A 21,094-nucleotide genomic window follows, 5' to 3' on the forward strand; every position below is an offset into this window, starting at 1 on the left:
TCAAGACCACCATGCATCTTCAAGGGGTGCCTGATGAGATAATGTGTAGAGCCTTCCCTACCACCCTTAAGGGTTCAGCACGAGTTTGGTTTAGCAAAATACCTCCAAATTCGGTGAGTTCTTTTGAAGAGTTGAGTAAGTTATTTGTTAACAATTTCATTGGAGGACAAAGGCACAAGCGTTCCTCGTCCAGTTTGTTGACGATAGAGCAGGGAGAGAACGAGAGCCTTCGGTCGTTTATCACCCGTTTTAACAGAGAAGCTCTCAGTGTGGACGAAGCAGATGATAAGCTTCTACTGGCAGCCTTCCACAACGGGGTGAATTCGGATCTGTTTATACACAAGCTCTATGAAAAAGAGCCCCAGTCCATGGCCGAACTCGTCCATTCGGCTCAGAATTTTATGAATGCAGAAGATGCAATCATCGCTAAGAAGAGGAAGAGGTCCGAGAGAATGGATGCAAATCCCAGTCGTCATCACGAGCAAGGAACTCGTCCAAAGAAGGGACGGACGGAGGAAAGGAGAGATCGAGAAAGTAAGAAGCCAGGCCCTCCAGTACGGAACCAGCAGTATACCCCTTTAAACGCCCCACTTGAGCAAGTCCTTATGCAAATCAAGGATGATCCCTCACTGAAGTGGCCGGAGAAATTGAAGGGTGATCCCAACAAGCGCAACAGGAACAAGTACTGTCGCTTTCATAGGGATCATGGTCATAACACGGACGAGTGTTTTGACTTGAAGCAACAAATTGAAAATCTCATAAGGCAAGGGAAGTTGAGGGGTTTCCTTGGACGAGACCAGATGGACGAGAAACAGAAGGGAAAGATGGAAGATTCATCGCGACCACCACTCGGGGAGATAAGAGTCATCATTGGGGGAAGTTCAACTGGCCGGTCGTCCAAGTCCAAGAAAGCATACTTGAAGGTAGTACAGAACGTCCAGCTTACCGGACGATCACCGAGAGCAATGTCTATGGACGAGCAGGCAATCACTTTCACGGACGAGGATGCTGACAGAATTCATCACCCTCATGATGATGCCCTCGTCATCTCCCTACTAATTGCAAACTACACAACCAGAAGAGTGCTTGTGGACAATGGAAGCTCAGCAGACATTTTATACTATCCAGCTTTTCAGCAAATGAGATTAGGACGAGACCAGCTCCGTCCAGTGAACTCCCCCCTAGTAGGTTTTGGTGGGATGAAGGTGCAACCAGTGGGTACCATTTCCTTATCCGTGGTAGTGGGGGCATATCCACAACAACTTACCAAGGACGTCAACTTCCTTGTGGTAGATTGTCCATCCTCCTACAATGCCATCATTGGAAGACCAACTTTGAATAGCTGGAAAGCTGTTACCTCCACTTACCATTTATCAGTCAAGTTTCCAATGGAATATGGGGTAGGACAGGTACAAGGTGACCAACTGGCAGCAAGAGAATGTTACTTGGCCATGCTGGCCATGGATGAACAAGTTCAAGCAATGAATATTGAAGAAAAGAAGGTTGTAGCAGAGCCTACTGAAGCATTGGAAGATATTTCCTTGGATGAAGTTAACCCTGAGAGGTGTACCAGGGTTGGAGCAGATTTAGAAGAGAAGATTAAAAAGGACCTCGTCCAATTTTTGAAGAAAAACATTGATGTGTTCGCGTGGAGTCACGAGGATATGCCGGGTATAGACCCTAGTGTCATTACCCACCGTTTGAATGTATGTCCTTCCTCTAAGCCTGTGCGGCAAAAGAAGAGGGTGTTTGCCCCTGAGAGAGATAGTGCAATCAAGGACGAGGTCCAGAAGCTGATGGTAGCAAAGTTCATTCGGGAAGTGTATTACCCGGATTGGTTGGCCAATGTAGTAATGGTCAAAAAAGCGAATGGAAAGTGGAGAATGTGCGTGGACTTCACTGATCTGAACAAGGCTTGCCCCAAGGATAGCTACCCGCTACCGCGCATTGACCAGTTAGTAGACTCAACTGCAGGACACAAATTGCTTAGCTTCATGGATGCCTTTTCAGGATACAATCAGATAAGAATGGATGAGGCTGACCAAGAGAAGACATCTTTTGTAACCAGTCAAGGCTTATTCTGCTATAAGGTGATGCCGTTTGGCTTGAAGAATGCAGGGGCAACATATCAGAGGTTGGTCAACCACATGTTTCGTCCACAGATTGGGCGGAATGTAGAAGTCTACGTAGATGACATGCTGGTGAAAAGTCAAGACGAAGGAAGACATCTAGACGACCTGCAGGAGACATTCGAGACATTAAGGCAGTATCACATGAAGCTAAATCCTAGCAAATGTGCCTTTGGAGTATCATCAGGGAAATTCCTTGGCTTTATGGTATCCCACAGGGGAATTGAAGCGAATCCAGATAAAATTCAAGCAATATTGGACATGAAGCCACCGCAAAATACCAAGGAAATCCAATCCCTCACTGGACGAGTCGCTGCGCTTAACAGGTTTGTCTCTAAAGCTACTGATAAATGTTTGCCATTTTTTAAGGTTCTCAAAAAAGCATTCGAATGGACCGACGAGTGTCAGAGAGCTTTTGAAGATTTGAAAGTATACCTTACCATGGCACCGCTGCTGAGTCCATCAGTGGAAGGAGAGGAACTATATTTGTACCTAGCAGTAACCCCGCACGCCGTGAGCTCGGCATTGATAAGAGAGGAGGATAAAGTGCAAAGACCTGTGTACTATACAAGCAAGGCATTGAAAGGAGCGGAAGGACGGTATCCGCAAATGGAGAAGTTGGCCTTCGCATTAATCACAGCATCACGGAAGCTGAGGCATTATTTCCAAGCACATGTCATAAATGTTATGACAGATCATCCTCTTAAAAAGGCAATGAATAGGCCGGAAGCTGCAGGACGATTAATCCAGTGGGCTGTGGAGCTAAGTGAGTTCGATATCAGGTATCTACCAAGGCATGCCATTAAAGCTCAAGCCCTAGCAGATTTTATTGCGGAGTTTACCCCAAGTCATAACGAAACAGAGGACAGTAAGAGATGGATCGTTCATGTGGATGGTTTGTCCACACGGCATGCAGGAGGAATTGGTGTGGTCCTGCAGTCCCCAGAGGGAGATAAACTGAAACATAAAGTCCGTCTACAGTACCAAGCGACAAACAATGAAGTCGAATATGAAGCCCTCCTCAAAGGGCTAGAATTGGCAAAGTCCGTGGAAGCAAAGTCCATATGTGTCATGGGGGATTCCCAACTGATCATGGGGCAAGTGAATGGGACGTATGAGGCGAAGGAAGAACGAATGAAGAAGTATCTTGGTAGGGTGATGCGCCTTGTGAAAAGGTTTGAAAAAGCTGACTTCGTTCAAATCCCAAGGGAGGAGAACGTGGAAGCTGATACTATAGCTAAGGAGGCCTCAGCAGACGAATCATTAGAGAAGTCAGACGAAGTTCAATATGTGCCAAGTATAGATGCCCAGGAAGTACAGCAGGTTGATAACAAAGAAAATTGGATGACTCCCATTATATCCTATTTGAAAGACGGACAACTACCAGAAGAAAAGGACGAGGCCAGAAAGGTGAGGGTGAGGTCAGCTAGATACGTCCTTATGAATGGAGTTCTATACAAGAGAGGTTTCTCTCAACCTTACCTTAGATGTTTAGCTCCGGACGAAGCAAACTACGTGCTGAGAGAAGTTCATGAAGGGGCATGTGGCAATCATTCGGGAGCAAGATCACTTGTCCACAAGGTCGTCCGTGCAGGGTACTACTGGCCGAACATGCAAGCTGATGCTAAAGCATACGTTAAGGTCTGCGACCAGTGCCAGCGATTCAGCAACGTCCCCAGGCAACCATCGGAATACCTCACCCCAATGGTGGCACCGTGGCCCTTCGCACAATGGGGACTGGACATTTTGGGTCCCTTCCCTTTGGGAGTAAGGCAGATGAAGTTTCTAGTGGTGGGCATCGATTACTTCACCAAATGGGTGGAGGCAGAACCGTTGGCAAATATCACGCAACAGAATGTGAAAAACTTCGTGTGGAAGAACATCGTATGCAGATTTGGAGTGCCGAAGGTATTGGTGTCTGATAACGGACGACAATTCGACAATGCACTCTTCAAGGACTTCTGCTCACATTTTGGAATTCAGAACCATTACTCCTCGCCTGCACACCCCCAAGCCAACGGCCAGGCTGAAGTTGCAAACCGATCCTTGTTGAAAATCATCAAGACTCGGCTTGAGGGGACAAAGGGAGTGTGGCCAGATGAATTACCAGGAGTTTTATGGGCGTATAGGACCACAGTGAGGACACCTACAGGAGAGACTCCTTTCAAACTAGCCTATGGAAGTGATGCAGTCATACCTGCAGAAGTACATATGGCTAATCATAGGGTGATGATGTATCAAGACAAGGATAATGAAGATCAGCTTCGTCTGAACCTCGATTTAATAGACGAGGTAAGGACAAATGCAGAACACCGGGCAGCAAAGTATAAGAATCTCATGGCTATGCAGTACGACGCGGTGGTGAAGCCTAGGCGTTTCAACATTGGAGATCTCGTCCTGAGAAAGGTCTCTTTGTCGACCAAGAACCCGGCACATGGGAAATTGGGCCCAAACTGGGAAGGACCCTATAAAGTTATCAACTGTAAAAGGCAAGGATCCTACTACCTGGAGGCCCTGGACGGGAGAAAGCTGGAACATCCTTGGAATGTGGAGCACCTGAGGAGGTACTACCAGTAAGAGTGAACCTATGGACGAGACTGGGTCTTATAAGTCTAATTACCCTACTACTACGTATGATGCTGTTTGTGTTTGATACTATTATATTTGGTGTTGCTTATGTGTGGAGTTTGAAACTATGATCTTATTACTTATTATAGTTGTGTTATGGTTATGGACGAAGTCATGAAGTATGTATTTATTAAATAAAAAGGCATCAGTGTGCATATGCCTTGTCTGTAAACAATATTTATGTTATGTGCTAAATGTTGTGTGAAATTTCTCCATGATATTATCGTCCAAGTCAATCCTCAAGAGGGTTGAAAGATCCAAGACGAACAAAATCTCTGGACGCAGAGATGTAACGTCTAAATTTTCTAAGGAAAAAACCACATCCACACTCGTCCAACTCATGGACGAGACGGAGCCAACTGAAACAATCCAAAATCTGGACGAGAGAAAAAGTTGGCAAAATAAGTAAGATGGTAAGTAAAATTAGTTTGCAAGTCCTAAGACGAATCAAGCTAATTAAAAATACTACCTACTAAGACGAGTTAGACTACATGAAAAATATGTAATCTCGATATGGACGAGCTAAAGTTGGAGTTAAAATAGCTTGGCAACATTCGTCCATGAAAATGAAATCACTCGTCCATGCAAAGATAATAAAAATTCATTCAAAGGGTAGACTTCCTACGTCCAAAAAACCCTGATTAGTTTGGAAAGCAGAAACTACTTAAAAACCCGTCCTAAAACCATGGACGAGTATAATGTATTCTTGTTACATAAAGGAAGGTCCAAAAACAAAGGACCAAATAAAAAAAAAGAGAAAAACCACTAAGGTTAAAAGTCTCGTCCTAAGAAGGGGGAGCATTCACAACTGGTGCGTCCTGAGGCTGGGTACTAGCATCGTCTTCCACGTTGACGTCATCAGAGCCAGTCTGGAGAAGAGAGCTTGTGGCAGCAGCAAGGTTAAGCTTGATTGCATTAAAATCAACTTCAGGGAAGTTCTCAATAGCGTCCATTCTGAAATCTTCAAAACCAGCTGCATAATTGCGATCCAAAGTGTCTGTATATTCTTTGGACGACTTGAACTCAGCCACAGCGTCCTCTTTTGCCTTGGAGAGACGAGCATTCAATTCATCATTCATCTTCTGCAAATGATCAATGCGCGTATCCTTCTCCACTGCATCCGTCCTTAGCTCCTCAATCAGCTTGTTACGTTCCTTGACCTCGTCCTTAGCTTTTTCAGCAACCCCAGCCCATTTTTTACACTCAGCATTCACCTGCTGAATCCTCGTCTCCAACAAGACTCTCGTCTTGTCCAGCTCTGTTGCCTGTCTAGACGCTGCTATAAACTTGGACATGGCCTATGAATAGACAAAGCAACATAGAGTGATTAAATGAGGAAAAGTGGCTACCCAAATAAGGATGAGAGATACTGACATACCTTGAAGAGGTCATGGACGCCTGAATGTTCAAATTCCTTTAAACCCATGTTGTAGCACGTTTATATCTTCGTCCTTGACAGCCATCTGGAAACGTTTCCAAGCCAGGTCTTCGTTCTCAATAATGTTCGTGGAATGCTGGGACGAGCCAGGCGTGGTAGACTTGGCCAAAGGAGTTCTGGGTGGAGTCTTGGACGGCGTGGACTCCACTGGAGTGGACGAGTCCACATCAACTATCTGGACGGCAGGCTGGGACTGGGGAGGTTTGGACTTGACCACCTTGGACGAGCCTGACTTGACCCTTTTGTCCCTACGACTGGGGAGCCCTTCCAAGTCAATATTTTTTGGCAAGAACTTCCTTTTGTCCCCAACCGTTGGACGAGTCTGACCCTCAGGACGATCTTGGGCTTGACCCTCAGGACGTTTCCCCTCTCCTGCAATCTCCTTCCCTCTATTCTCTTTCATTGTTGACATTCCTAAGACGAGATGAACGAGTTAGGAAGGTACACATAAAAAAGAAAAAGAAAAGGAGGTTTAGCTAAGAACTTACTTTTTCGCACAGTAACTTCGTGGGCGATAGCTTCGTCTGAAGGCTCAGGACCTAAACCCCACTTGGCTAAGCGTCTTAGCGTGACAAGAGAACGAAAGCTCCTGTCTGTATGTAGACGAGCTCTATGGACGCGGTCACGATGGAATTTACTCAGGGACGGACGTTTGGCAGCTACAACACAATGAACAAACAAAGGTTAGAAATTGTAAATATATCAAATAGAAGTAAGAATAAAAATAAACAAGGGGAAGGGACGTACCTTCTGGACGAAGGTTCCCTAGTTCCCCAGTGTAAGGGGGAAAGGGATCCCTGCCAACGTCCACAGGGTTCCCTGCCCAGAAGCCTGAAACGAAAATGAACTCCGTCTTCCATTTCCTATCAGACGAAGCTAGGGACTTGATCAACCTACAATCATTCCCTCTAGCAGTAAACTGATAAAAACCTTCAGATTGACTTATGGCAGAAGGTTTATAACAATAAAGGAACTCGTCCACTGTAAGAGGACGGTCCCCACCAAAAACTTCCCTCCACAAAATTTGCATGGAGATAATTAGTCTCCATGCGTTAGGATTGAATTGACAAACACCTAAACCTAACTTAACTAATAACTCTCTATCGAAGGCATTTAAAGGAAACCTAAGGCCACCTAAAAAGTAAGATTCATAGACGCCTATACCAAAACGGGGCTCACAACACCACTCTCCACGGACGGGCAGCCTAGGGTTAAACTCGTCTGGGATTTGATACCAGGATTTAAGGCTATTTAACCTCTGTTCGTCCGTCTTAGAATGGACGCCTACAGCGCAGCTGAAGACGGTTTCTACCTCGTCCGTAGGATTGGACGGAGAACCAGCTTGAGAGCCAGAAGCTCTCCTAAGCTGTTCTTGGACGACCTCAATAGGGAGCCCAGGGGCCCCAGAAGAGTAGTTCTCGTCCGTGCTTCCTCCACTCTCATCACTAGCACTGCTAGAGTCAGACCTCTCACTAGTATCCTCACAGTACTCGTCTATGGCCTTATTAAGGCTATCAGTAGACGAGGAGGCAGCGGACATCTCTAACAAGAAACTTAAAACCTAAAGACGAGGAGAAGAAGAGTACCTGGCTCTAGACGGAAGAAGACTCTAGACGCAGAGAAACTCCTAGACGAGGCTCTAGACGACGGATGTCAAGGAAGAAAATCTCTGGAATGAAAAGGGTTAAGGGAGGCATTCCACTATTTATAGGATGCTGACCTAGGTAATCGAAACGACCCAGCCAATACGAAAGCGACACGTGGCATCTACCTCGGAAATATAAATCGACGAAATTAGCCACCAATAAAAAAATGACACGTGGTGCGAATAATTAATAACCAATTACCAGTCCAAAGACGTTCAACCATTTGGACGACTCACATGGACGAGGGGGCAACTGATGGTGTCATAAATAAATCCCCAAGTCCATAACTCGTCCATATGTCTCGTCCAACAAAAGAAGCTACAATAGGCGATGAAAATTACAAGCGTACTGGCGAACCTCGTCCATACATGGACGAGCAATACCTCGTGAGATCTATTTATCAATTATGAACGTCAAGCCTTCCAAGATGATCTCGTTATCTTCCACTGAAGATGGACGAGATCATCCTTGAGGTGTCGTCCATCCTGACTATGGATGGACGAGTTCATCAGCGTCCGACCTAAGTAACTTCCACAGCGGTTATGGAAGTTACTCCTAATTCGCCGGACTCCTCGACATTGGGAACGGTTCCTAAACAGATAAACCGTTCCACACACACACTATATAAGGCTTCTTCGATGAAAGGTAAGAGGGGTGAGACACTTTTACTTTTGAGAGAACATTTCTTCGTTACAGAGAGTTCAAAGTAACTAACTTGATCATCGGAGGATTTTTGGCCGGTCCCCCACCGGTCCCCTCTGATTCTGTGTCCTTTGTATTACAGGAAATAGCCTAAAGATCAACGTTCGAGTCCTATCAACCCACTGATAAAGGGAGAATCATCAATTACTAATCAATGCAATAAACTCCAGTATGCAAGAGAGCAGGGAAAACCAATTAAAAAGCTTCAACATTGTAAATTGCCAAGCAACAATGGCTAGCATGAAAACCACCTTCTCCTTCTTTTGCAAACTGAGTTTATTTCACTTGAAGCTATATGGTCCAATTCTAGTGTTGGCAACTCCACTGTGGGTTGCATTGACATGGAAAGGGAAGCCCTTCTTAAATTTAAAGAAGGTCATGATGATCCTTCAAGAACTCTTTCCTCCTTGGTTGGCGAAGATTGTTGCAACTGGTTGGGAGTACCGTAGGATTATAAGTCAAATAAAAGGAAGCTGTATTAGGTTTAGGGTTAGTGCGGTGGAGGAATAATTCAAATTTATTATTTTATAGAGTCCAAAATGAAGAAGGAAATACATTAAAGTAAAAAACCTAAAATAAAAAAGAAAAATAAAACAGTGATGACGTGGAAAATTGTGGGAGTTTCAGAGGTTTCAGTTATATATATATATATATAGATATGTAAGGACACGATTCTATTGCGGCCCAATAATGATGTTGGGCTCGCATATGAAAGATCCCTCACAATATGATATGTAGAGAGTGGGCTTGAAAAGCTAGCCGCTGGTCAGGGGGCGATGCCCGGTCATGGCTTTAGAGGAATTCATGTAGAAAAAAGGAGTTGGGCGTGAATATTTAAGCCCTAAGGCGTCGTACCCCATGGGATGGGACTCCTCGGAGTTGATCCGAGGACCATTGAGGCCTTATCCCGGTTACCCAACGACGGACTTTCTTCAGTGAAGTCCGATGTTGTTGAGATGTTCTCCCCCATGTAGTCTTTCTTTTTTGGAGGTGGGATGGGACTCCCTTTCAGATTTACTTACTTTCTTCTTTTATACTAGCTTGCATTTGCTGTCCTTCGTCCACGTGTAGGGTCAATCTTTACAAAAACTGACATTTGTCCCATCAGTCCAATCCCGGAATTGTTGGGGATGGTTTGATAAAGTTAAAGAGTACGGCTCTGTCAGGGGCAGCGCATTGAATGGCAATGAGAGCAGCTTTCCCGGATATTCTTAGATTCTCTTTTAAGCTTGGCCCTATACCGGTTTTATCCTTCTTCTTTTAGTGAGGTTTTGGATCTGCCGAGGACTGAGTTGTCCTCGGCTGCACCACAAAAATGTTTGGTACTCTGCATTGTAGAGCTTGGGCCGTAGTTCTCCTCGGCTCGGGCCTTTGGACTCTCTAAGGGCAAATGGGCCTGGTCCATGAATTATTGGGCCCCACAATAGCCCCTCAAAACCCTTCTATCCGACTTCCGGGTTGGAAAGGAGGGTTTTGGCAAACCCGGGCCCTTAATGTGGCTTATTTAGTTCAACCCCGCATTTATGTGAGCGGTTTTCCACCTGTCCAAGAAGTTAGCCGGTTTTCAAGGGATTCCGTTTAATCTGCTCGTGATCTACTCCTGCCGCTTGACTGTCCCAGACGCGCCCTTAATGAATCCCCTTTACGAGGCTCATTTATGTCCGGCGGCTCATCTGATAAGGTGGGGAAATGGAACGGACGCCTCTTTTTTTTTCAGATTCTTTTGGAAACTAGAATGCATTTAATACCCTCCGTTTTGCCCTTCCTATAAGAAAGCAAGCAGGAGGCCATCACTTTCGTGCAGACTCCTTTCCTCCCTTCTGAGATCTGAAACCCGTAGCCTCCTTTAGCGTCTGCTTAGCCCGTTTGTTATACACCATATCAGTATACGCCTACCATAACGAATGATGAAGGAACCATGCCCCTCCTCAAAACATCATGTTCTGATAACGCTTGAAATAGCTCGATCAGGGCAAGGGTGGCGCAGACTTAAGATCTGTCCCGCCTCTTTTTCAGCCAAAATCCGAAGCAGGGGCTCGTCACGTCGAATTCTCGGCGTGACTGAGTCGAGAACACCCAATATCAGCACCACACGGCTCCTCACGAGCGTACCTAACATGGCACCAGTGTGTTAGGAGTCAGGGTTGAGGCAGGGGCGAAGTGCTTCTGCTTCTGCTTCTCCCTCTCTTTGCTCACTGGTGCCCTCCTCCGCCTTCCTCTTATAGTCTTCCCAGCACCAGTTCCGCCCTGGTGCTGTCCTTCTCCCTCTTTTGCTCCTCTCTTTGTCTCTTCATCTCTCCCCCTCTTCTTCTCCTCCTTCTCTTACTCATGTCCTCCATCTTCTTCATTCATCTCCTCCATCTTCTTCATTGATTTCTTCCTTACTATTTCCTTCTTCTTCATTTTTTTTTTTTTGAAGTGAGTTCTTCTCTTAGTATGAACAACAATGAGGCAGAGATTGGAGAGACTTTGAAGACAAGTTTAAAAGGCGCTTGACCGTTTGCTTATCTGTACCGTGGATGTTAGTGCTGCTTCGGCAGCCCCTCTTTTGTATAGGCTTGTTGAAGCCCCTTTTTGTACATTGTAATAATTTTTCATATTAATAAAAGTTGTTTCTATTTCATTTTGCATGTTTTGTCTATGTTTTATAAATTTGCAAGCGCCGCTCGGCACAATAATATAGCATCTAGATCAATGTCAACTAAGACCAAAATACTTGATAATAAAAAGATGTCGCCATAACTCTAATATAAGTGCTTGGCATAATAAGGCCGACCAGTGAAAAGTAATAATTACCCATGCTAGCCGAGGAGAGAACTGAAGGCTTGATGCCGTGTGAGAAATAACCATTTGAAGACATATCACCCACCAGATGAACAGCCCTCTTAGGCCAATGAATACTGGGGCGTTCTAGCACCTTCCTTACACCTTCGTTGGGCCTAACCCTTTAGGGTGTTTAAGCCGTGGATGAAGTGACCTGACCTTTTTATCAAGTAGCCCATCTTGCGAAATTCAAACCTTTTCTTATTCGAGTAGTTGGTTTCCCCGTAGGCTTGGGTCCGAGGAACGTACAACGCCTTGGTTCCGTCCAAAACTTGTAGTAATAGGAGTTTTTGTACTTGGTTTCCCCATAGGCTTGAGTCCGAGGACCATACAAGGCCTTGGTTCTGTCCAAAACTTGTAATAATAAAAATTTTTGTACTTGGTTTCCCCATAGGCTTGAGTCCGAGAACCATATAAGGCCTTGGTTCCGTCCAAAACTTGTAGTAATAAGAGTTTTTGTACTTGGTTTCCCCATAGGCTTGAGTTCAAGGACCATACAAGGCCTTGGTTCTGCCCAAAACTTGTAATAATAGGAATTTTTGTACTTGGTTTCCCCATAGGCTTGAGTCCGAGGACCATACAAGGCCTTGGTTCTGTCCAAAACTTGTAATAATAAAAATTTTGTACTTGGTTTCCCCATAGGCTTAAGTCCGAGGACCATACAAGGCCTTGGTTCTGTCCAAAACTTTATGCTCTTTTTACGCACTTGGTCTTTCCTCAGGTATCTCACAAGTTTCCGAGCAGGAGGTTGTCCTCGGCAGCGGTTATTCCTCGGCGTGGGCCGTAGTCCGTGGGCCTCCATGTAGAACGGGCCTGGGACGCGAATTTATTAGGCCCACAGATTTAGAGGCATTTCCGTAGTCTTTGGTCACGCGGTACTTTTTGGCGTCCCAGTGTTCGAGGTGCGCCTTCACGAGGCTCCTTTAATATTGCAGATGGCGTGGGAAATCGAGCCGGAGACATTTTGTCCGTAGCGTTCCTTGGGACGTTGCGTGCATTAAATGCCACCACTTTAGCTTTTTGAATAAATAGGAGAGAAAGCTGTCTTACCTTCGCATAAATCCTTCAGTCTCCTCTCCTAGTACATCATGTTTGAGGCGAGGGTTGGGGCAAAGGAACTCTCTCCGCCACAAAGGCGCCATGTCTTCCTGAGACTCCAGATAGTGGGGTACGGGCAAAGGAGGCATAAATTCAAGAGAATATTCCAGTTTGAGAGAGGGGAAAGGGTGTTTCTCCCTCTTTTAGTCAAAATCCGAAGCAGGTTCTGGTCAGGCCAGATTTTTGGTATGTCCGAAGAAGGAATTTCCGCCATCAGCGCCGTCTGCCTTATAGCAGGCAAATTTCTGCGGGGGCTTCCCAACTTCCGGCTCCCTGCACCTTTTCTGTAGATGGTGTTAGCCTGAGGTCAGGTTCTTTGGCTACCTGAGTTATGGGCACGTAGAAGCGTCGAGGAATAGTTTCCTTAGACGACATCTTGGAACAATAGCCAATCTCTCCTCTGAGCTATCTCCTCGGCATCATCTTCACTCTTTTGTACTTTTCTTTTGTTTACGCAGTTAACTCTAATGTAAGCTTGTTTCAGCTTTTATTGTACACTGTACTGTTCTTTTGTCTTAATAAAAGATGTGTTTATTTCTTTATACATACTTTTTTTTTGCAACAACCACTTTGGGTCTGAATATTAAGTCTAAGCCTGCCTTTAACAATATTCTGGGCAGAAGAACACTTTAACACAAACCCTTATTAGTTTAAACTCGCAAATATTATCAAGTATAACAATGGTAATCCTCAATAGATTAAATTCATGGAACTAACCGAGATAGCTGTTGAGCGCTGCGCGATGCACGCTAGACCAACTCCCGAGAACGATAAACTCTAAACAATTCGTTCGAGATGATAGTCGAGTAGCGAAGGACTTTGTGCTTTCGGGTAATATGCTGTACCGTAGCGCATCATTCCCTTTGGTACGGGGGATCCGAGGGTAGACCGGGGAACCCATGCAATTAAGGGATTGACCCAACTGTTAACGAGGAGTTCTCTTCGGATGGATCTTGAGGTTTATGTGTCATAGTACTTGGTTTCCCCATAGGTTTGAGTTCGAGGACCATGCAAGGCCTTGGTTCTGTCCAAAACTTATGATCTTTTTATGTACTTGGTTTCCCCATAGGCTTGAGTCCGAGGACCATGCAAGGCCTTGGTTCTGTCCAAAACTTATGATCTTTTTATGTACTTGGTTTCCCCATAGGCTTGAGTCCGTGGACCATGCAAGGCCTTGGTTCTGTCCAAAACTTATGATCTTTTTATGTACTTGGTTTCCCCATAGGCTTGAGTCCGAGGACCATGCAAGGCCTTGGTTCTGTCCAAAACTTATGATCTTTTTATGTACTTGGTTTCCCCATAGGCTTGAGTCCGAGGACCATGTAAGGCCTTGGTTCTGTCCAAAACTTATGATCGTTCTATGTACTTGGTTTCCCCATAGGCTTGAGTCCGTGGACCATGCAAGGCCTTGGTTCTGTCCAAAACTTATGATCTTTTTATGTACTTGGTTTCCCCATAGGCTTGAGTCCGAGGACCATGCAAGGCCTTGGTTCTGTCAAAAACTTATGATCTTTTTCTGTACTTGGTTTCCCCATAGTCTTGAGTCCGAGGACCATGCAAGGCCTTGGTTCTGTCCAAAACTTATGATCGTTCTATGTACTTGGTTTCCCCATAGGCTTGAGTCCGAGGACCATGCAAGGCCTTGGTTCTGTCCAAAACTTACGATCGTTCTATGTACTTGGTTTCCCCATAGGCTTGAGTCCGTGGACCATGCAAGACATTGGTTCTGTCCAAAACTTATGATCTTTTTATGTACTTGGTTTCCCCATAGGCTTGAGTCCGAGGACCATGCAAGGCCTTGGTTCTGTCCAAAACTTATGATCTTTTTATGTACTTGGTTTCCCCATAGGCTTGAGTCCGAGGACCATGCAAGGCCTTGGTTCTGTCCAAAACTTACGATCGTTCTATGTACTTGGTTTCCCCATAGGCTTGAGTCCGTGGACCATGCAAGGCCTTGGTTCTGTCCAAAACTTATGATCTTTTTATGTACTTGTTTTATTTTTCGACCACAAGCCCCTACACCAGGGCGGGGAAAGTTGGCCTGAGGCTGGAAGCCCCTAGAGACGCCCGCGCCCTTAGCACTGCGAGGCGTAGCCCCTAGCAGAAGCTTACGTCGAAGCAACAACTATATGTCGCCGGAGACGGAGGAGATCCCAGAAATTTCTGCTTGCCCATGAGTTGATTCCATCGCCACCTGCGCCAGCGCGCAAACTTTTCCCACAGACGGCGCCAATTGTAAGGACACGATTCTATTGCGGCCCAATAATGATGTTGGGCTCGCATATGAAAGATCCCTCACAATATGATTTGTAGAGAGTGGGCTTGAAAAGCTAGCCGCTGGTCAGGGGGCGATGCCCGGTCATGGCTTTAGAGGAATTCATGTAGAAAAAAGGAGTTGGGCGTGAACATTTAAGCCCTAAGGCGTCGTACCCCATGGGATGGGACTCCTCGGAGTTGATCCGAGGACCATTGAGGCCTTATCCCGGTTACCCAACGACGGACTTTCTTCAGTGAAGTCCGGTGTTGTTGAGATGTTCTCCCCCATGTAGTCTTTCTTTTTTGGAGGTGGGATGGGACTCCCCTTCAGATTTACTTACTTTCTTCTTTTATACTAGCTTGCATTCGCTGTCCTTCGTCCACGTGTAGGGTCAATCTTTACAAAAACTGACATTTGTCCCATCAGTCCAATCCCGGAATTGTTGGGGATGGTTTGATAAAGCTAAAGAGTACGGCTCTGTCAGGGGCAGCGCATTGAATGGCAATGAGAGCAGCTTTCCCGGATATTCTTAGATTCTCTTTTAAGCTTGGCCCTATACCGGTTTTATCCTTCTTCTTTTGGTGAGGTTTTGGATCTGCCGAGGACTGAGTTGTCCTCGGCTGCACCACAAAAATGTTTGGTGGTCTGCATTGTAGAGCTTGGGTCGTAGTTCTCCTCGGCTCGGGGCTTTGGACTCTCTAAGGGCAAATGGGCCTGGTCCATGAATTATTGGGCCCCACAATATAGATTATAAATTAAAAAAGAAATAGTTTTAAAAGTTTCCATGATGGGATTTTAAAATATTAACAAATTATAATAAAATATATGGGTCAAATTTTGTTATTACATTATTAACATTTTAAGCTAAACTAAAATAGTGCCAAATGATTTGACAAAACAACTTTACCATGCAGTATACGATTATTCAAAAAAAAAAAAACAAATTCTATTATATATAGTATTATTTTGAATTTTCCACCACTCATGTAATTATGTAAATATAAACAATCACTTTATTATTTCAGGCGGTGAAAAAAAGTTTGAACAATGAGAAACTACGATAGAACTTGTAGCAGCTGATTACTTCTCCACGTGCTATATAAAAAAATTCGGGGTTAGGGTTTTATCAGCAAAACTATAAACATAAACCACATTCTAGTTTCTCCGCCAAACGCCACAGATTTCCAAAAACCCAAACGATGGCAGAGGACTCGACAGCACTGCCGACCCAACTCGCCGCCGCAACGCTAATCGACGTCGCATCATCGTCCCCCGTAGAATCTCTGAAGGCCGAGTTCTCTGACCGAGTCCCGATCCGATCCATTATTTCCAGACCCGACGGCGGCGCCGGGCTCGCGGGGCAGCGGGTCCGGGTCGGAGGATGGGTCAAGACGGGTCGTAAGGCGGACAAGGACGCCTTCGCGTTCTTGGAGCTGAACGACGGGTCGTGTCCCGGGAATCTACAGGTCATCGTGGACGCTGCCGTAGCGGATCTTAGCCCGCTCGTGCCGACCGGCACATGCGTCGCCGTCGACGGCGTTCTGAAACTTCCTCCGGCTGGGACCAGGCAGAAAGTTGAGCTTCGGGTCGAGAAGGTGATCCATTTGGGTCAAGTTGACCCGGCCAAGTACCCATTGCCTAAGACCAGGCTCACCCTCGAGCGTCTCAGGGAACACGTTCATCTTCGCTCCAGAACCAACACGGTAAATCCTTTTCGTTATTTGCTCATACATTTGAGTTTTGAATAGTGAGCATGTTATTGGGTTTTGGATTGGGAGTGAAATTTTGCAGTTAGAATTGGAACAGTGTAAAAAAGTTGGAAACTTGTTATGTATATAAAAAAAGCAATATGTTCCAATTGTGAATGCATGCGATATGTGATGATTGCCTAAAGTTATTTACAGCAAGACAGAAAGGACCTTGAAGAAATTGTTGTCCTCAATTTTGAATAGAAATAAAGCACATTGAAGAAAGAAAGAAAAATAAAAAAATCAAGGATGATTATAATGCATCGTTAAATAAAGTTACATTTGGGTCCGAATTATGAATTTTTTAGATCAACATTTGGGAATTCTCTTTTGTTTTTTAATTTTTATATTCTGAAATTTAAGGCCAGCTAGAGTTCTGAATGTCGTGAGTTGGATTTAATCTTATTCTAAAAACGCATAAGGCCTTTCTGCAATTTTGGCAGACATAATGTTGCTGGTGATTTGATGTTAATACTTAAATTTACAGTGTTCATTGCTTATAGAAGAGAGACTGATTTTTTATTTTATTTTATATATATAAATTTTATAATTTCGAAGGCTGCATTTTTATTTAATACATAAGTGAAATTTATTTATAAGGTCCTATAATTTTTTTTTTTTTATAAGGAGTTTTTATGGGACTTAAATGGCTTGCTTATCTCTTCTACTCACTCCTTATCCACTAAATGGCGGGAGGGATCAATTATTTGAACATGTACATCAAGAGGCAGTCAGGATGTTGTAGTACAACCAGTAGAATGGCTGTTTAATGCTCATTTTTGTGTTTACTACCAGATCCAAGTTAAGAGAACTAGATCTTGGATTTTGACGATAATGGAATTCTGATGTAAATTGATTTCTTATTGACTACCACTTAAGGATGACATGCGTGTGATTGAGTTCTCATGTGTATCTTTCTTACCCTCTCGTGGTTATCTAAATATAATTCTTTGTGTTTACAGATAGCTGCAGTTGCTAGAATCCGCAATGCCCTTGCATATGCAACACATACATTCTTTCAGAAGCATGGCTTCCTTTACGTTCACACTCCAATTATCACCACTAGTGATTGTGAGGGTGCTGGTGAAATGTTTCAAGTTACAACTCTGATTAGTGAAGCTGATAGGTTGGAGAAGGACTTGATCAACAATCCTCCTCCATCAGCAGCTGATATAGAAGCTGCTCAGCTTGTTGTCAAGGAGAAAGGAGATATTGTTGCTCAACTGAAATCTGCCAAAGCAGAAAAGAATGAAATTTCTGCTTCTGTGTCTGAACTAAAAATAGCAAAAGAGAATCTGGCAAGGCTGGAGGAGAGATCAAAGCTTAAACCTGGTCTCCCCAAAAAGGATGGGAAGATTGACTATACCCATGATTTCTTTGCCCGTCAAGCATTTTTGACTGTCTCTGGCCAATTACAAGTTGAATCTTATGCATGTGCTCTTAGTAGCGTCTATACGTTTGGACCAACTTTTAGAGCTGAAAACTCTCACACTTCCAGGCATCTAGCTGAGTTCTGGATGGTGGAGCCTGAAATAGCATTTGCAGAACTTAAGGTATGTGAAACCTATATCTTGTATGCTCATTGATATTTATGGTGTTTGAGAAGGCTGATCTATAGACTTTTGAAGTTCTATTGAATGCTTCAAATGAGTACGTGCATAGCCACATAGGTGTTTGTATGTGTGGAAAATCCTGGTGTGGGCAGCTCCGTTATCATAATTTAATAAATTAATTGTTGTTAAATCCATCAACCTTGACATGGCTTTGTCCAAGGAGCAATGCAATTTCAAGATAATAGGGTTTTGTTCCAATGAATTCATTTTACACCACTTTGCTCATCCATCTGCACTATTTCATCAGCAATTGTTATGTGTTGGGATTGCAATGCAAGCTGCTATGCAATAGGCTGTTAAGAAATACAAGGAAATATTGGTTGAAATGTAAAATTGTTGGGTTAAAAAAAGGTTGAAATGTTAATGTTTTATCTGTTTGTGGTGCACCTATATACATGTAGTGTGAAATATAATGCACAGATGTAAAATTAAAGAGTCTGTTTTTGTAGGATGATATGAACTGTGCAGAGGCATATGTGAGATTTCTGTGTCAGTGGTTACTTGATAACTGCCTTGATGATATGGAATTTATGGCTGACAAGTTTGATAAAACTTGCATTGAGCGCCTAAGAATGGTATCTTCCACCCCTTTTGAGCGGATTTCATATACAGAAGCTGTTGAACTTCTAGAGGAAGCTGTGAAAAATGGCCAGAAGTTTGAGAATAAAAGTGTTAAATGGGGGATTGATTTAGCATCTGAACATGAAAGGTCTGTGACTGTCTTTTATGGGTTCCTTGTGCTTGAATAGCAGTTGCTGATGTCCCGGGTTTTCTAATTTTGCAGATACTTGACAGAGGTGAAATTTCAGAAGCCTGTCATTGTCTATAATTACCCAAAAGATATCAAGGCATTCTACATGAAGGTGAATGATGACTGTAAGACAGTTGCTGCTATGGATGTCCTTGTACCAAAGGTACATTGTCTTATTCTACCTGTTTGTTGTTTGGTTTCGATGCACTTAATTCTGGTTTTAATTTTTGCCGCATCTTTGCATGTGAACAAATTGATATATGTCTTAAATTCCAGGTGGGTGAGTTAATTGGAGGAAGCCAAAGGGAGGAGCGTTATGAGGTTATTCAGCAGAGGTATGGGAATGTTTATGCTTGATTGGTCACTTTTTGGGGTGTGAATATCCAAATAATGCTAAAATTTTCCACTAGTTATTTTCCTAAAGATTTGACATTTATTTTCCTCAATTAGATGTTGCTCCATAGAAATCATTTTTCCTTGAATTGTTGAAGCAATTTTGTTGGGATGCTTTCTTTTTTTGCAGAATACAAGAGATGGGGCTGCCTCTTGAGCCATATGAGTGGTACCTTGATCTGCGGCGTTATGGAACAGTAAAACATAGTGGTTTTGGTCTTGGTTTTGAACGCATGCTTCTTTTTGCCACTGGCATTGACAATATCAGAGACGTTATTCCTTTCCCTAGATATCCTGGGAGAGCAGACCTTTGAATTATACCATTGCTTATTAATCTTAGTAATTTGCTTTTAGAATTCAATGTAAGCTATTTTCCTCGTGATTCTGAGGTTTTTTTTTTTTTTTTTTTTTTTTGAGGAAGCTGAGGTTATCGTTATGGCTGATTGATTGCAAACCAAAGTGACTAAATTATAGTAGTGAAATTATTATATCTCTTGTCAGAGCCTGTACTTTCATTTCTCACCCGTGAGATCATTTTGGTGTTTTCCATGTTACTCATCTATGAGAGAGTTTGCCAAAATGAGATAATTGTGGCATTTAATTCATGCAGCCTTGCGCTTTCCTGTGTTGAAAGATTGCGTTTGCAAATCTTATTATCTAACCAGTTGTGTTGGGATCTTAGGAATCTTAGTGGGTACAACAACTTATGCCAATGCTATTATAATTAACCTTACTTTCAATGAAGTGAAAATAAATTCACATTTCAAGGGGGAAAGAACAGGTGCATGAGCTGTACTCGTTTAACTTCCTACAAGGTACCATGATTCGTGCGGATCACTTATACTGTTATATATATTATCTGCCATCTGAGTTTCTACATCTTGCTCCATTGAGCCACGAGTCAAAGAAAATACACGAGAAGCTGTTAGAATAATTGATTGGAATATTTGATGGAACCAATCTTGTATGTGATAAAATAGATGAAATTTGTTGGAACTAGCCTCTACTGCATTGTATACTTCATTAGCTGTTCGATGTAAATAGTTGTAAATTTTTTGGTACCAAAAAATGCAATATTTCTACAATGAGGATTGTGCATAAATTAGTTTTGAACAACAAGAAGAGAGATGAGTATTGCAACAAGTAGCACACAAGCAATAATTCCAGAAATCAGACAAATGCACTTGAATGTGGGAAGGTACACTTTTTTGTGAGGTTGTAAATTCATCTTCATATAGGCAAATGCTATAGACGACTGTAGCCATTAGAAAAAGCAAGATAATTGTGAAGTGCCTTTTGAGTGGGGAGATGCCCAAGACTTGAAAGTGTAGTCCAACGAGGGATGCCAATGAGGTAAAGATAATTGAGAAAGACAAAAGGCTATGGAGTCCTGCGAAGGATTTGAGTTCTTCACTGGTGCGCGCACAAGCAATAATTTCTTCAGCTTTGCTATTGTTTTTTTTTTCCTTCCAAGCATAAACAAATCAACCATAATGACATAGGTTTTTTCCCCCAGCTTATTCAGTTTAACAGCTTCTTGATAAGACAAATTGTCATACATTGTCTTATGAATTAGGATGGAAAGACAATAATAATTATTAGCTTATGCACAATTTTTTCTAAGGTCTAGTAGTGCTTTTGCACAATTTTTTTTTAAAAAACCCGCTGAGTCAATGGAAATAAACTCTCCCAAAAGATAATTAATCGAAGATATTAATAATTCGTATTGTCTTTCCATCCTAATTCATGAGACAATGTATGACAATTTGTCTTATCAAGAACTTAAAAAAATTGATTGATCCAATTTTAAAATATAGTCATATAACGATAATTATAAATTGTGGAGTCGGCTAATCAGTAAATTATTA

General features: G+C 43.2%; 4 protein-coding genes across 4 annotated transcripts; 2 read left to right on the plus strand and 2 right to left on the minus strand.

Moving 5' to 3' along the window:
* The first annotated feature begins 2,570 nt into the window (after nucleotides 1-2,570).
* Nucleotides 2,571-4,051, plus strand: LOC115968394. Its single transcript, XM_031087785.1, has 2 exons — nucleotides 2,571-3,675; nucleotides 3,783-4,051. The coding sequence occupies exons 1-2, from the start codon at nucleotides 2,571-2,573 to the stop codon at nucleotides 4,049-4,051; spliced, it is 1,374 nt and encodes a 457-aa protein (XP_030943645.1).
* Nucleotides 4,052-5,542: 1,491 nt separating this feature from the next.
* Nucleotides 5,543-6,194, minus strand: LOC115968402. Its single transcript, XM_031087799.1, has 2 exons — nucleotides 6,136-6,194; nucleotides 5,543-6,055 (listed from the first exon to the last, which is right to left on the minus strand). Exons 1-2 carry the CDS (start codon nucleotides 6,181-6,183, stop codon nucleotides 5,543-5,545), a joined length of 561 nt encoding a protein of 186 aa, XP_030943659.1. The 5' UTR covers nucleotides 6,184-6,194.
* A 1-nt stretch (nucleotide 6,195) lies between these two features.
* Nucleotides 6,196-7,735, minus strand: LOC115968407. The gene is made up of 4 exons (XM_031087807.1): nucleotides 6,943-7,735; nucleotides 6,684-6,854; nucleotides 6,273-6,609; nucleotides 6,196-6,220 (listed from the first exon to the last, which is right to left on the minus strand). The coding sequence occupies exons 1-4, from the start codon at nucleotides 7,733-7,735 to the stop codon at nucleotides 6,196-6,198; spliced, it is 1,326 nt and encodes a 441-aa protein (XP_030943667.1).
* An 8,108-nt stretch (nucleotides 7,736-15,843) lies between these two features.
* On the plus strand, nucleotides 15,844-19,746 carry LOC115976221 (asparagine--tRNA ligase, cytoplasmic 1-like). The gene is made up of 6 exons (XM_031097380.1): nucleotides 15,844-16,424; nucleotides 17,432-18,022; nucleotides 18,532-18,791; nucleotides 18,867-18,996; nucleotides 19,110-19,168; nucleotides 19,357-19,746. The coding sequence occupies exons 1-6, from the start codon at nucleotides 15,921-15,923 to the stop codon at nucleotides 19,538-19,540; spliced, it is 1,728 nt and encodes a 575-aa protein (XP_030953240.1). The 5' UTR covers nucleotides 15,844-15,920; the 3' UTR covers nucleotides 19,541-19,746.
* Nucleotides 19,747-21,094: the final 1,348 nt, after the last annotated feature.

Source organism: Quercus lobata, chromosome 2, assembly GCF_001633185.2.
Source record: "Quercus lobata isolate SW786 chromosome 2, ValleyOak3.0 Primary Assembly, whole genome shotgun sequence".
NCBI lineage: Eukaryota > Viridiplantae > Streptophyta > Magnoliopsida > Fagales > Fagaceae > Quercus > Quercus lobata.

Bases quoted from the DNA above. Each gene is read 5' to 3' on its own strand.
- LOC115968394 (XM_031087785.1), top strand. From the start codon at position 2,571: ATGGCACCGCTGCTGAGTCCATCAGTGGAAGGAGAGGAACTATATTTG. The intron at 3,676-3,782 runs GCAATCATTCGG...GTCTGCGACCAG, and splicing joins AGTTCATGAAGGGGCATGTG to TGCCAGCGATTCAGCAACGT.
- LOC115968402 (XM_031087799.1), bottom strand. From the start codon at position 6,183: ATGGGTTTAAAGGAATTTGAACATTCAGGCGTCCATGACCTCTTCAAG. The intron at 6,056-6,135 runs GTATGTCAGTAT...GTCTATTCATAG, and splicing joins GCGTCCATGACCTCTTCAAG to GCCATGTCCAAGTTTATAGC.
- LOC115968407 (XM_031087807.1), bottom strand. From the start codon at position 7,735: ATGTCCGCTGCCTCCTCGTCTACTGATAGCCTTAATAAGGCCATAGAC. The intron at 6,855-6,942 runs GTACGTCCCTTC...ATTGTGTTGTAG, and splicing joins AGGGAACCTTCGTCCAGAAG to CTGCCAAACGTCCGTCCCTG. The intron at 6,221-6,272 runs GCATTCCACGAA...AAACGTTTCCAG, and splicing joins ACCACGCCTGGCTCGTCCCA to ATGGCTGTCAAGGACGAAGA.
- LOC115976221 (XM_031097380.1), top strand. From the start codon at position 15,921: ATGGCAGAGGACTCGACAGCACTGCCGACCCAACTCGCCGCCGCAACG. The intron at 18,792-18,866 runs GTCTGTGACTGT...CTAATTTTGCAG, and splicing joins TTAGCATCTGAACATGAAAG to ATACTTGACAGAGGTGAAAT. The intron at 19,169-19,356 runs GTATGGGAATGT...CTTTTTTTGCAG, and splicing joins TATGAGGTTATTCAGCAGAG to AATACAAGAGATGGGGCTGC.